The sequence below is a fragment of the Charadrius vociferus genome, unplaced genomic scaffold (assembly GCF_000708025.1).
Source record: "Charadrius vociferus isolate BGI_N301 unplaced genomic scaffold, ASM70802v2 scaffold51, whole genome shotgun sequence".
In the NCBI taxonomy this organism is placed as follows: Eukaryota; Metazoa; Chordata; class Aves; order Charadriiformes; family Charadriidae; genus Charadrius; species Charadrius vociferus.
The window spans coordinates 623064-638896 of NW_009646939.1; the positions used below are offsets into that span (position 1 = coordinate 623064).

General features: G+C 39.8%; 1 protein-coding gene across 1 annotated transcript in view; it reads right to left on the reverse strand.

Annotated features, from left to right (window-relative positions):
* COL15A1 (collagen, type XV, alpha 1) overlaps positions 1-15833 on the reverse strand; it is a 109993-nt gene that overhangs the window by 420 nt on the left and 93740 nt on the right. Inside the window, exons 23-27 of the mRNA XM_009895011.1 lie at positions 12469-12579; positions 10898-11042; positions 6312-6376; positions 1477-1662; positions 180-295 (exon numbers count right to left, since the gene is read on the reverse strand). Coding sequence (XP_009893313.1) covers positions 180-295; positions 1477-1662; positions 6312-6376; positions 10898-11042; positions 12469-12579 — 623 coding nt within the window. The remainder of the gene's footprint in view (positions 1-179; positions 296-1476; positions 1663-6311; positions 6377-10897; positions 11043-12468; positions 12580-15833) is intronic.

Below are 15833 nucleotides of genomic sequence, written 5' to 3' on the forward strand. Positions count from 1 at the left end.
AAGAAAAGGGGAACACAACCTGATATCCCACTCATAGGCTATCAGAAATGGAGAAGAAAGATGGCATGAGGAAAAGGAGAAATTTTTATCACATTTCTAGTAGGCCAAGGTATTGCTACTTGTACAATCTGGTAAGATTAAATGTTGTGTAAAACTTATAAATAGTAATGTAAACTCACCAAGATGGGTCAGTCATGACGTTCCTCCCATCAAAGGAGTATATTGGAACATGAATGTTGAATTGTCCACCATTTCCATTAAATATAGATTCCCAGTTATTGAAAAGTGTTTCTCCCTGTTAAAATTTCAAAGCCACTTTTACAAACAAAACAAATTCAAAATCCACGTCATACCTGACTTTTATAGACTTATCTATACATCTAAAATCTTATGTGCTTTTATGACTCCAGATTTCACATTAGTTTCTGCATAATGGTCCTGAAATTGTCTAATCTATCATCTCTATGCTAACAGCTCTCTGATCCACACCTTTGCCTCACTGTTGCATCTCTGTTCTATTGTCACTCAAAATATTCAGCTTGATCATCTCCATTTCCACTGTCCTTTTCCTCCTAACTGTCTGAAAAATTGCTTATAACTACTGTAGCTATAGAGAAAATATAGAGATAATTTGTATTGGAACTTCTGTTGAGGTCACAGTTTTGTGAAAACTATTGCAAATGTTCAAGTCAAAAGCTTTGAATCAGGCTACCTCTCAAACTGCTTTTGAGTTTTTCCAGTCAAATTTGAAACAATATTGTCTTTACAAATTTGTCTCCAAGGCTCTGTATTTGAATGCACTTCAGAGTAGCATCCGTTCTGCATGTTCCAAGCATCACGTGTTATTCCTGTAGGTTTCTTTGGCCATTTGTTCTGGGAGCCAGCCAATGCTACAGAGACATGGTTTGTTTTCCTCGGTTTTACAGTGTGTCTGTTTATGTGAGACCACAAAATGACTCATGCTCTAGACTCTTCCCTCAGTTTCACTGGGGTAAATCCAGCATCACTCCTAAGCACGGAATTTGCCTTTATCTTTAGAAATGAAAAAAAAAAATAGGTATTTTAGCCTACTATATACTCTGTGATCATACTAGAAGGTAGAACATAATAGCTATCTTTGAGATATGAAAACTTTCCCTGCTGATATAAAAAAATATCCAGAAAGCCAAACATCATACTGTTGTGTTGTCAGCAGTCTGCTCAAAGTAGGCTATTCTCATAGCTTTATTTCTACCATTAGCCTTAGGATATTAAAAAAAGCAACCCTTGAAAATGCAAAGGAAATGTGAGACAGTCTGTAACTTTCTACTTTATCATTACTTTTTGGTTTCTTGAACCTAACTCCAAAATATGAAGCAAAGCTGCTTCTTTATAGAATGCAATTTGGGTTGAAACTTTCTGCTCTTGCCATTTTCCAAGATTTTGGGGCACCTACAGCCTATCCTAATATAACAAGTACTAGGTACTCATTTTTACCTTAAGATTGACTATTGGTAAATGGTATCTGTCTGTTTTTCTGACAACTGTGGCCAGATCTTGCAAATGTGATGAGAGGAAGGCTCTGTAGGTAGACGTCAAACCTGCTAGTTGGGCCTGTTGGAAACACTGAAAATCTGCTCGCATGTCACCAGAAAATGGCGAGTTTAAAGCCACCAGATGCAGCTGGAGAAAATAAGAAGAAAAGCCACCATTTTTTTTTTAAGTTTATAACACTGGGAAGGTATATATTAGAAACAAACTAGACCCCCCCGCCCCTGCTCCTGTGAGCACAAAACCTAGTACCTTCCATACAAGGTATGAAAGTTATTTGCTGCCATAACATTACATTTCTTAAAGCTATGAGACCCATAGCAGAAATAGCTATTTATGTTTGAACATTAAGGAAACCACAAAGAATATATACACATAAAAATAAAATTCTTTTAAAAGCAGCTAATAATTTTAAGCAGAGGCTTTGGAGTTATCACACAAACAAAATCCCAAATCCTACAAGCATGGAAATAGGTAGTAAGAAGTAACCATGCACCATTTCAAAATTCACTGTTATCAAATATAATAAGCAGCATGTCAAATGGCATAGATGCAAGAACTAATCCACTTTTTTTTTTTTTTTTTTGAAGGAGAGGCTAGATACAACTCAGTTACCTTGCTTTCTTTGTCCAAATATTTTAAAGTATTTTAAATTAAGATTTAGATTCTATAGTGTCTGTCTAAAACAAGCAGCACCCAAGCAGATAGAAAATATTCTAATGAATATTTTAATGATTTAATTGTAACGCTATTGTTAACTTAAAAACTACTGTGTGTTGTAGGTACAATCGCAAAGTGAAGAGGTATTCCTAACTCAGAATCAGGATTTTTTTTTAGAGATGAAAATCGATCTGAAGGAAACAATTTAAAATTGTCTCTGAGATGTCTAAACCACTTAAAGAAGTGTATTTGTAGATTTTCAAAGTAAAATCTGGGAATTTGAAGAGGAATTATCACAAATCTCCCTCAAGATGCAAACTGTCACGCTTCAAGCCACGGCTATGAAGTTGCGATACAGAGCTCATACTTACTGCTGGTTTTCCATTGTTCATATTTGATATTGGGCTCAGTGCTGGAAGAGGCTGAAATCCCTGTTATTTTAACACACGCAAACAGATATGTTAAACATGTTACTCAGATTAGAATTATAGACACTAAATAGTTTTCTAAATAAAGCAAACATTGAACACTGGAGAATCTGAAACTACCCTGCCTCTGAAAACAAACCCAAACTGTGTAGTCAGAATAGTCTACCTATGTATCATCAATTTGATGTGTCAAATAAATATGTGTTGGAAAGCTGTCCTGGCCAGAGTTGCTTTGCTAGACCCGAGTGTACCCAGTCCACAGTGCTCTGACAGAGTTGGTGTCAGTGCCAGATCGCACCTGAAGTCGTGCATGGGAGTAGCCTGCTCTTGGCAGAAGCAGAAGACCAGTTCAGGAAAATTAAAACTGGAAGAGTAAGGAGGATGTGGAAACAGAAAATGTAGTGGCTGGGAGTATTTCTCAAGGCCTTGGTAATTCCCTCTCTTAAGCAATTGGCATGTAGAGACCAGAAGGTCGATGATCTTCAGAGCTGTTTCAGGAACAGCAAAGTTTTCTTTTCTAGTCATGGTAAGTATGAGTAACAAGACACTGACTGTACCAGTTGGGAAACTCTTGTGGTGTCAGCTGGAGGCTGCAGACAATTTCTTATAACATGAGGTCTAGACATTTTCCCAGCGTACTAAGTGCACTTCGCTCTGACCTACTCTCACTTTTTTTTTTTTTTTAGTTTCTTTCTGGCCATCTTCCTTCTTGCTGCTCCTTCCTAGCACTCTTGTCCTTTCATTATCTCAGCAGTCAGTTCAATTAATCTGTCATCAATGAGACTGTTCTCTATCCCCTTCGCCACTTCTTGGTTTTCATCCTCCTGCCATTTTTTGGGACAGACAGCATGTTCACATGCAGGCTGGTACAATAACTTGCAGAATGAGGTCAGGTACAAACTAACAACTGAGGCTTTAGAATAGACCCTCAGCATACTGTGGGATAAGCTACATGGAGATGACAATGATGTACCATGAATAGAAGACTATAATCTCTTAAAGAAAACCTGCTTCTCAGAAACACTTCTCTGAGTTTCCTTGAAAGAGACCAGGGCTTGATTGACTGACTTCAGTGTTCAGAAAGAGAATACTGTTGTGTTTTTGTTTGTTTTTTTTTTTTTTTTGTTGTTGTAGGCAGCCTGCTTTGTTCTGCTTTCTGTAGATGCTGCTTTGTCTTTGTAGTGTTTGAAGTCTCAGAAGATAATGAAAACAGATGACTGGCCAGTGCGAACCAATTTGCAAGCTTATGTTGTGGTAGGATGCTTATTTTGAACTGACAAGTCTCAGCAGAAAACCATGTTGTGTGGGGACCTGCCTGCAACTTCTGCCAAGTGTATTGCCTGTTTTTGCACATCTAGACTCAGTTTTTCGCAGTCCAATATTCTGTACTTACATGGCTTGATATCGCTGGAGGAGGAAGGCTGTCAGCAGGGATTGGAATTAGCTCACCAAGCTGAGAGAACCCAAAACAAAAAGCAAACAAAACCGTATCACCAGGAGCTTCTGAACTAAAAAAAGGAATCTTTGCACTCACAGTTCTCCACCCCTGTAAAAAATAGCCGTAAAAACTCCATTTTGAATAAGGGAGTTGGAAAGGATTAGGACATAGTGCAATAGTACCTGCAATTTTCTCCATCCATTTCGAACACGGATAAAAACCTCACTAGTTTCACTCAGATAGATTAGTGTACCTTCTGCCACCAAATGAACTTTTTCCAACATACCCTCAATGTTTTGGAATGTCGTAACCTGTCAAGTAGGAAAATGAAATATGCTTCATCAGACATATAAAACATTTTTCAAATTAATTAGTCAATTTTAAGTCTCATTTGAACACATAAATGTCAAGGCTTCTTCTGCAGGAAATGCTCATAAAGTTGGTTTTATGTCATTTCATACAAAGAGCTTTGGTAACATAAATATCTTGCTACTTAGGTGTACCAGCATCATCATTCTGTGGATTGTAGTAGAACTACATGAACAGTTAATTTTGCACAGAGTGAAGATCATTGCATCTCTACAGTTTAACATACTAGATCAAAATGTTCAGAAGAGATTTGGTAAGGCTTATAAATATCACAAACAATTCTAGATACATTTGCTTCTGTTATATTTTTCTCAGTGGTGTTCTGATCTCTTTAAGGGTGTTTTCTTCCATCACTTTTGTTGTGTTTCCGGATGACGCTAGTTTACACCGCAAGTATTTTTCAATTTATCTTTTCTAGATCATCATCAGGAGGCTTAAACTGATGTCTGTAAGATATGGACATTGCACCTATTACCTCTGTCTTTGTCGCTTGAAGATAAGAACACAGTCCTCTCTAAGATGGGTTTCTTCCACAATCTGTTTGATAATTGCAGTTAGTGTAAAATCAGGGGCAAGTTTCTTGACAGTGTCATTTCTTGGCAGTTGAGTGTCATTTCTTTTTCATTTCTTCAGTGTCAGAAGGCATATTAACGCTTTATGAATCACGAAGACCCTACTGTAGATTTGTATGTTGGTTTTTTAATGTTGATTTTGACCTAAGTGGCCTTGGATCCCTTATACAAGACAGTAGCTCCCAGACCGTAACTACAAGCCTCTACCTTGGGGTACCACTCTTTGAACATCTGTTTCTCCTCTGACCTGTAATCATTGGCAGGTCCTGAATTTTTATGAGAAAAGGCAGTTAGCAGAGGGATAACACTATGGTGGAAAGGCATTAAGAAACTTACATTCAGATTATTGTCTGAATATTTATTAGTGCATTCTCACAATTGCCAAAAATATCCACCAAATTTGCTTTTCTCTTGTAATGTGAGAATGTGGAAAAGGCAAAAATTGCAATAAACCCCTTCTGCTAGCTTGAATAATTTGTTTTTCAGGAAATTTGAATATTTAATTTAGAAATTAATGAGACAGAAGCCTTAGCTGTCATTTTTACTGCATGGATATCTGGGATACAATTCTGATCTGATTCATGCAGTAAGAAAATGAAACAATTGAATTTATATTTATTCTCTGGCACAACAATTTTTAGATTTGCTAGGGAAATCTACAGTTTTCTTCTTAGAATCAAATGACCTATATTACTGGGTTTTAATACAGTAATGTAAAGTGTTATTTTCATGGAAACTGGACATTCAGTAGCTATTCACAGAATCACAGAATCACAGAATGGTCCGGGTTGGAAGGGACCTCTGGAGATCATCTAGTCCAACCCCCCTGCCAGAGCAGGGTCACCTACAGCAGGTTGCACAGGACAGCGTCCAGGCGGGTTTTGAATGTCTCCAGAGTGGGAGACTCCACCACCTCTCTGGGCAGCCTGTTCCAGTGCTCCACTACCCTCAAAGTAAAGAAGTTCCTTCTCATGTTAAGATGGAACTTCCTATGTTCAAGTTTATGCCCATTACCCCTCGTCCTATCACTGGGCGCCACTGAAAAAAGATTGCTCCCATCCCTCTGGCATCCTCCCATTAAGTATTTGTAAGTATATTCTTTGCATTTGTTTGAATAGGCTGTTACTAACAAGGCAATGGACAGACTTTTCTTGTCACTTTTCCCTGCTGAAAAATTATGAGGTTCAGAAAACCAGAAAACATTCTAATAAAAACACAGGACAGAGTTTTCACTCCTCTCTCAGTGCTACCAATGACCACCAAAAGATTTGAAGCAAGGTTTCAATGGTAAACTTCCTTATTTTACTGTCTTACCAGGTTTCTGGTTGCAGGTGACCCTGGCTCTCCAGGAGGTCCTGGTGGCCCAGGCATTGCGGCTGCTAAAATAAAACAAGCATACAATACATGTTGAAGGCCATCTTTTTTGAGAAAGAAGGTGAGTGAGATAAAGAAAGGACCTAGTGGTGGTGTCTAGGAGTAGGGGGAGATTTAAGCAGCCATAGGCTATTTAAGTCAAGTTCTTGAATAGTCAAGTTCTGAATAGCTGCATTCCAGCGAACTACAGAAAATGCATTCTAAGGATTTTTTTAAAAGCAATGGTGAAACTTAGTCTTTTCATTGTTATTTGAGAGGTTAAGGACAACAGATTGCAATCTGTTGTAGATGCTCAGCAAATCAAGAACCACTTCCACTTAAATTGATCAGAATGCTCTTCTGCTAGCTGCTAATGGAAGGGAAAAATGTGCATATGGAAAAGGAAGAACTTTTAGCTCCTGCCTGTATAGGCTTTGACTGAGCCATTATATCTTTTGCTTGAAAAGTAAACAAAAATGGGCTTTTCCTCAGATAAAAAATTCACAAGTATAAGCTCAGCCTATATTTCAAAGCAACAAAGAATTCTCCAGTGATGTGAACTTGAACTTCTAAGACTACAGTCCACAACACCTAGTACCTAGCACCTCTCTCTACTCCCAAAATGAATTTCTTCACCTTGAGTTGAAAGTCCCTTTTTTTCTGGAGTAAAAACTCATTTATTTTAAGGAACGAAAGAAGGAAAGATATGGAAGACTGAAAGCAAGCATCTTGTGCAAGTGCATATCATGATAATGGAACTTTGAATCTGTTTAGAAGAAAGAACTACACACGGACCCTGCTGAGCATCATGGTGTGTCCCAGAAGGGCTCTGTAGCTGAGATCTGAGCAGAACTTGTATTAACTGTAAGTAGAAACTCCTTCTGTAGAGGAAGAGAGAGATGGAAAGAGAGGGCAAGAAAACAGGTCCAGGGGTATCAATCAGAGTACACTACTATACTGCTGGGAGGAAATAAAACTACCTGAGCATAAGGAAGTCTGTCATGTCCTACCTAGTCTGCTGGTGAATCTGAAGTATGAAACATGCACAAAGAACTCCAAGCTTCAGCTCCTAACCACTCCCCAATTCCTACGTTGTTGGGTACTTGAACACTAAGCTGCTCTTAGCTATGCAAATAGTGCTATAACCCCAAATATGGACAGAATTGCTCTTCAAAAGTGAAGCAGAAGTGGAAGAATGTAGGAATATTCTCTGAAACTACCCTTTAGAGAAGTTTTGGTGAGCACATCTGGCAGCCCTCCCCACAAAAACCAAAGTCCACTCATCCACAGCTTACTGGATATGGCAACTTAACAGACTGAAGGACAGTAACAGAAGATAAGCCAAATAAGTGTACCTTCTGCCTTCATAATTTTCAAAGGAATCAGGATCACAGTGATCTTCAGAGAAAGTGGAGCTCTAGATTCCCCTCCACCCTCGTGAATACATTCAGTGAAGCATTGACTATCTTCTCTTTTATTGTATCTTTCTACTCTGAAGTAGTTTGATAGTCTGAATAAAGGATTGTAAGATACTTTCTTAAAATATAATTTGAGCCATTGAAGGGTCAATAAAGGCTAACCCTGAGAGCACTGCTGCATTCCAGAGCTTGCATTTTACTGATCTGTAACTCTTGAATTAGGAGGCTGCAGTTATGCACCAATAAAGCAAATTCTAGTGTTCAAAAATATTTGTTTTTGTGAAAACTCGAGGAGCCTTGAAATAATCTTTTACAAATTGAAGAATCTATGCTCTGAATCAATTACAAGGATCCTCCAGAGCAGTTCCTTCATGTCAATGGCAGGGGAAAGGGGTTCAGTTCTCAGACGTGCTCAGAGCTATCTATCTGCAGATAAGCCATTCCTCTTTCCCATTATATTTCCAAATATATCTTACTTATCTTACAATAAGTAAGAGCTTTAACAGAGATAACTTTGCCTTGAAGGTAATAAATACATAAATATCTGTGTTCATAACATTTAGTAAAATGGACATCCATCAGTGTGCTGCCTAAAGAACCTTCTTACAAAGCAAAGAGGAAAATGTGTAGGAGGATGATGGAGACTAATTGCAGAGAGGATAAGCAAAAGTATAGGGATGGAGGACTAATAATAATTTGTTTTGCCTGTCTGGATCTCTTAGCTAATATTCAGAAGTGCTCAATATAAATTACACAGGAAAAGGGCTGAAGGCCTTTATGGACTTTATGGATGCTGAGGATCTATCCATACTATGAAGATCAGGGGCTAATTCAGGTACAGGCCTATGTTCCAACGTTGAACATATTAAGGATTTGTTCTTTCTCAAATATTCTTCAGACGATGAACACTTCTGCTAGGCACTAAATTAATAATATTTACTGGATGACAGTTTGAGAGTCTCACCTTGCCCCTGGGCAGCAGTCTGACCAGGTTCAAGAAATACCTGGAGAGAACAAATAGGAGACAAAGACGTCTGCTCCCCAAACTAGCATACTGGAGGCACAGGTCTTGCGGGGAAACAGACTGCGTGTTAGTTCTCAGCAATGGAGATCTGTATTAGCTAGATCTGCCTAAATTTTAGACAAGACAGATCTTCATTATAGCCTCTCTATTTGGTTAACAATTCCCTTTCTGTTAGTACTCCATCTTCAGCTGAGATTAAGGCATGTTTTGCTCTGTTTTCACCTGGCTGGATTCCCATGCTGGTCACAGTTCCCAGAGGGAGTTGCTTGCTCAGGAAGACCTATCAAGTAACGTCAGAGGAGGTCAGGACCCCATCCACTAGAACCTAATCTAAAGGCTGGATGTAACAGTGTAAAGCTTGTCACTAGCGGCCCGTGACCCAAGAGGAGTCAGAAGCACAGATGTCTTGAACTGTGGCAGTTGGTTTATAGCCACATATTTCCTTTGACGCAAGTTTGAGATCATCCACCTGAAGATCCAGTGCTACCTTGTTTGCAAAGTTCCTCCCCTTATGTGTCTATTGTGGCACATTTTTACTCCTTTTCTAATCCAAGAAATTGAAAATCATTAAAGGTACAGTAACCAACCCTCCCAAAGTTTTGTTTCTATTCAACATTTGCATAACAACTGGTTTTAAGAAGCAGTTCTCCGGCAGTTTCATTCTAGACCTAAAGTCTACCATGGGTACTGCCTTTATATCAGGGAATCATAAAATCAGAGAATCATTTAGGTTGGAAAACACCTTTAAGACCATCAAGTCCAACCATTAACTTAGCACTACCAAGTCCACCACTAAACCATGTCCCTAAGCACCACATCGACACGTCTTTTAAATAACTCCAGGGATGGTGACTCAAACACTTCCCTGGGCAGCCTGTTCCAATACTTGTCAAACCTTTTGGTGAAGAAATTTTTCCTAATATTCAATCTAAACTTCCCCTGGTGCAATTTGATGCCTCTTGTCCTATTCCTTGTCACTTGGGAGAAGAGACCAACTCCCACCATGCTACAACCTTCTTTCAGGTAGTTGTAGAGAGAAATAAGGTCTCCCCTGAGCCTCCTTTTCTCCAGGCTAAACAAGCCCAGTTCCCTCAGCTGCTCCTCATAAGACTTTCAACCCTTCACCAGCTCTGTTGCCCTTCTTTGGGCATGCTCCAACACCTCAATGTCTTTCTTGTAGTAAGGGGCCCAAAACTGAATGCAGTTTTTGAAGTGTTGGCTCACTAGTGCTGAGTACAGAGTGTCGATCACTTCCCTAGTCCTGCTGGCCACACTATTTCTGGTACAAGCCAGAATGCTATTGGCCTTCTTGGCCACCTGGGCACACTGCTGGCTCATATTCGGCCAGCTGTTGACCAACATCCCCAGGTCCTTTTCTGCCGGGCAGCTTTCTAGCCACTCTTCCCCAAGCCAGTAGCGCTGCATGGGGTTGTTGTGACCCAAGTGCAGGACCTTGGCCTTGTTGAACCTCATACCATTGGCTTTGGCCCATCGATCCAGCCTGTCCAGATCCCTCTGTAGAGCCTTTCTACCCCCAAGCAGATCAACATTCCCACCCAACTTGGTGTCATCTGTAAACTCACTGAAGGTGCACTTGATCCCCTTGTCCAGATCATTGATAAAGATATTAAACAGAACAGGCCCAGATACTGAGCCCTGGGGAAAACCACTTGTGACCAGCCGCCAACTGGATTTCACTGCATTCACCCCAAGAAAAGCATCTTGGGCCTCAGTAACATCTTCCCAAATTTAGCCAACTGCTCAATTTTATAAATTTTGCAAAGCTCTCAAGGCAGCCTGTCTCTGTTATGTAGACTTCCTCCCAGCCACAGCCACAACAAGGTTTTTCATGCAATGGCACTAGTCAGAGAAAAGAGTTTGCAGAGAAATTGTCCCTTTTGTGAGCCCAGTTCCAACTCACCCCACCAGGAGAAATCGGTCAAGGGCAGGAGAAGAGAGGGGAACAACCCGATTCAGGTGTGCAGGGCAGGTGGGCAGATGGAAGAACACATATGAAAAGGAAGTGGCAGTGTGTGTGTGGGTGGGTGTGAGCGCGTGCCTATGCACTCGCATGCACAGTGAAAAGCAAAATCCCACTCTCTCACCTGAGCCATATATTGCAGGGGGTCCTGGTGGGCCTGGTGGGCCAGGTGGGCCAGGTGGTCCAATTTTTCCATAACCTGGTAAGCCAGGTAGGCCAGGTAACCCTGGAGGTCCTCTGGGTCCAACAACTGAATCCCCTTTTGGTCCCTATCAGTGATAAAAAGTATTTCTTTGAATGTATGTTTCACTGCTGCAGGGTCTTCATCTTTGGCGGCAACATTTTCTGAAAGCCTGCTTCACCACTGTTTAGACAGGAGTCTGTATGCCATTTTCTTCAAGGAGGCATGGATATTAATGGAAAATTAAAAAATTGACCATATACTAAACTAAATTCAAGAATTTAAGTTTCAGGAAGCTTTCTGAAAGTTCTCACACCTATTCCTGAGTAGCTGATATCTGCAAAACTCTGGACAGTACTCTCAAAGTCCTGGATCTAAACTCTGCTCATGCTGAGACTGCTTGCTTTGATGTGCTTGTAAGATAAGAGTTTGTCCAAAGGTACACAGTGGAAAGCTTTAACATAATGTGTGCCTGTGCGGGGTGTATGTCTCATGACGAATGTTGTCTTCTCCCTCCTGTGATCAAATGTCAGCACATATCCCTTAAGCTCTCCAGCTGCCAGTCTTCCAGATTAAAAAGGCTCCAACTCTCTAAATTTCCAGTTTAGCAGCGTGTCTTCAGTCTGAACTAGGAGGGCTTGTGCTCCCTGTACTCAAACTGGCCTGCACACGTGGAACAGTTTTTGGACCCTGGACTAGGAGAGCTCAGTTTGTGATGGATCTCAGCTGTGCCATCCAACTCGTCCTTGCTGGTGGAACAATTTCTAAACAGGGAGATGGTTCTCAGGAACATGGAATAGCGCCAGGGAGATTTTTGAAGGTGGGCTTGCTAACCTAACACTTTGTCCTCAGCTGTGACCTACCCATTTGTGCTCCTTGGCACAGAACATGACAACAGAGTAAATGTGATGCACACATTTGTTGCCAGATCCCAGGGATAAGCGAGTTTCCTAAGAATTAGTGCATTTGATTCCAAAGCAGCTGTGGTGGCAATTACCAGAAGATAAAACAACTAGGTAGAGATTAGACAGTGCCTGAATTTTATAGGAATGATCCAGATGGGTACACACCTGACTTTTCATTCATGTTTTTGAATTACTGGAATGGAAAATACCATTAATTACTTAGCTAACTAATAATTTTCAAGTCAGCCTCTGTCTAACTTTATATAGTCTATTTTGGCCTTTATGGGGGATATAAGTGGTAGCATCACCAGTTATTTATACAGCCTTGATTTGTAATGCTAGTAATAGCATGAATCTACATACTGATGTAGTTGTATTACACAGCTAAGCATAACATTACATCAATTTTTCATAGCAAATTAATTCCGTGCACAACAGTGAAGTGTCTGTGTCTACACCTAATGCAACTCTTGTATTCACCTAGTGATTAGCATATGAGTTTTTATATAGTTCTTAGCATCATCTTGATGTGTGTCTCTTTTCAGTGCTTCCTAAATCAAAACAATGGGTACTCACAAATATTCCTATTCTACAACTTGCATAACTTACAACTAATCCTGGTCTTCCAGGTGGTCCAGGAGGTCCTGTCAGAAAAAAGCCTCCATTTGGTTCTCCTTTTTCCCCTTTTACACCAGTGACTCCATTGTCTCCTTTTTCACCCTTTAAAGAGAATATATTTTAAAACATTGAACTGAAGTGGGATCAGAACTCTATGCACTGATCTTTTAAAGTTACACGAAATCTCTGAGATCAATAAAGAAAAGCACCTGCTTAAAATATTTTTGACATCACTTCCTTCTTCAGTGACATGGAATGAAAAGGAATGCTTTCTCTATTGAGGCTGCAAGGCTCTTTCAGGGCAGGGGCTAGGGAAGGTAGGGTTAAGTGGAGGCAGAGAAAATGCCTCCATTGCTGTTTCCTGCTATTCTACCCAGCAAAACCTTGTTCTGTGCTGTAGCTGGCAGCAAAGAGAAAGTCAGAGGAAGCATAAAAGCCTGGCTTTCTGCTTTTCTCCGTCATCAAGGAAAAAGCAAAGCAAGAATGACATGGAATGGACAGATATTTTAAAGTATGTGGCAAGTGAAGATTACTGTGCATAGGATGAAGAGGAGGGCGGGATGTGTACCAGGATAACAGAAGAGATGCCACACAAAATTGCGGACACTTTGAAAGTCATCTCTTCTGTCCTTCATCAGTGATTATCAGTTAGTTTGGGGAACAGATAGGTAAGAAGAAGTGTTTAAACACTAGGTCATTATCTCTATGTGCAAAATGAACCACAGCAATTGTAGGTTCCCCCTTACACTGTTTCCTTCTGGTTGGTTGCTGTGTTTTTTTTCTTTCAACTTTTTTTTGGTCTACTTTGTTTCACCTTTCTGAGAAATAAACCTGTGAATAGAAGAGGCAAAGGGCAAAGCAAGAATGGCAGGTAGCTGCAGAAAGCCAGTAGAGATGGCTAAGTATAGCTCCTCCTCTGACTTTTGTTCTTTTTAGTTTCCCAGTAAACGGGACTATAAAGCTATCTGTAAAGCATGCCAATTTGCAGAGACGGACTAGATGAAAAAGGAGTTCTTTGTAGCTAAAGCTGTAAAGCTATAGACACTACTCTGTAAGATCAAAGAAGCCATATCAAATCTACCATGCATGCATGGGGCACTTTATGTCATAGGAATAACTTAGGTATGCTCAGCCAAGCAGAAACAAAATCTGAAAACCAGACAGCACTGAGTCCTTCAAGGAAACTGACAGTACACTGCTTTTGGTGGCATTATTAAATGATAACTTGATTCTTTTTTTTTTTTTTCCTGATCTTCTACTGCTAAAGAGCCTTGTTCACTGAAAAACATTTAAAATAATATTGCATTGGTATTAATTTTTGACACCTGATGCAGTCAGGAGAATAATGGAACAGAGAGAGACCAAATGCATCAAGGTATGGGTATACCTTCTTGTAACAGATTCCAGGAAAAGTCATTTCCATCACTTTAACTTATTTTATTCAATGTGCTTAAAAGATAAATACCATTACACCGAAGTCTTCCCCCCCCCCCCCAATCTGTTAATGGTTGCTAAATTTTTCTAGAAACCCTTTAGGTAGCGGATGTCTTTTACCTGAGCTTGCATGGAATCAAAAGCATTCATTTATGGCAGATAATTTATACCAACATATGTTAGGTAACAGTGAATTATGACTCACTTTAATACCACTGGGAAGGTAAAAAGCCTCAGTAACAAAGTTTTTTCAAAAGTAATATTTATCTACTACTGACATCTGCTATCTCTTATACTTGTAATAAACTTGTCTATGCAGCTAGAGTTTAAGAAGTGAATTCGTAATTGTTGATGCTCTTATCTGTTTTGTGTCTTTCACCATGCTATACTGTTTTATGCTTATTTTATAGTAAAGTACACTTTAAAAAAAGCTTAACAGAACTCAAGTGCAAATGGGATATAATTACCTTTATGCTATTAATAAAGTGACTGAAATATGATGGAGGCAGAGGTGGACCTGAAAAATTAAGAAAATACAATATAGTACAATAATTATCTGCAATTTTCTTTTTAAAAGCACTGCTTTGGATATTACTGGTTTAGGAATTTAAAGGAAAATTATTTACAATAATAACATTAACCTTTAAATCTAACAGATATTTTTAGGTTGATTTCCTGACAAAGCAAGGCTTACACGCCCTGTCTTGTCTGTTACTCCTCCACCTTAGTAACTTCTGAATCTGTTTGTGAATTTCAGATAAATTTGAAAGCAAAGAAGGCTCAAAGATGAAAATTTCCTAGTTTTATGAAAAAAAGTAGCTGTGCAGAGGGGAAAAGAAAAACATCCAAACTAACCCCTTTGATGGAAACCAAGGTAAAAGAAAAGCTTTCCATAAGTTTTGCCAGCAGTGGGGTGGCCAATCAGTAGTTGCATTATCTTTCATGCAAGGACAGTACCATAAGTGACAAGAGAAAAAAACAGTGTTACTGCTGCTGATCCATGTGTTCCTTGACATTTTTCTGCATCAAAACACAATACCAGTATCAATGGTTATACCACCTGTGTTGTGTTGTCTGCCAATGGTGGTCACCCAAAGCTGTCAAGCCAACACAAAAAGTCTAAAAAGCCTTCAAATACTCTCTGTGTGGCATACACTTGGAAAAAAAAGACTGTTTTACAGCTACCCATAACAGCTCGATGCATTCAGTTCAAATGTGTTCTGATTAATTTCTGAGATCTTTGTGTCCAACCCTATGCCAGCCATAGGACTCAGATCTCAGTATGCTACCTCAGACACAATTAAGTCAAGTAGACATTGTATACGTCTGTACTCTGGAACAGAAATATATTCCCACTATGGCAGCTATTTTGATTTTATTCCAACCCTGTCGATTACAGCTCGCTGCAGTGATTTGCTTGATTCATGTGAGGACATGGGGAACAGACCGGTGGAATGGAATGGTAGGTGTCCTCCTCAGATGCTGCTTAGTATTAATCTCTACATTGGGCAATATCTGATGTCCTTCTAGGATGACCAGTAAGCAGACTTGGCCTGGGCAAAGTACATGAGGAAAAAGGAGATCACCACTTTGCTTAGTATTAATCTCTACACTGGGCAATATCTGATGTCTTTCTAGGATGACTAGTAAGCAGACTTGGCCTGGGCAAGGTACATGAGGAAAAAGGAGATCACCACTCAAAGTGGAAGTAAAAAATCTGTGGTAGCGAACCAGTAGGGTCTACCTACACTGGTAGGTAAATCGTATTAGACTAGTTCCTCAGCCCTGACGTACGTGGCACAACTTCCATTCACAGAATCACAGAATTTTCGGAGTTGGAAGGGACCTCTAGAGATCATCTAGTCCAACTCCCCTGCTAAAGCAGGATTGCCTAGAGCACATTACTCAGGACTGCATCCAGG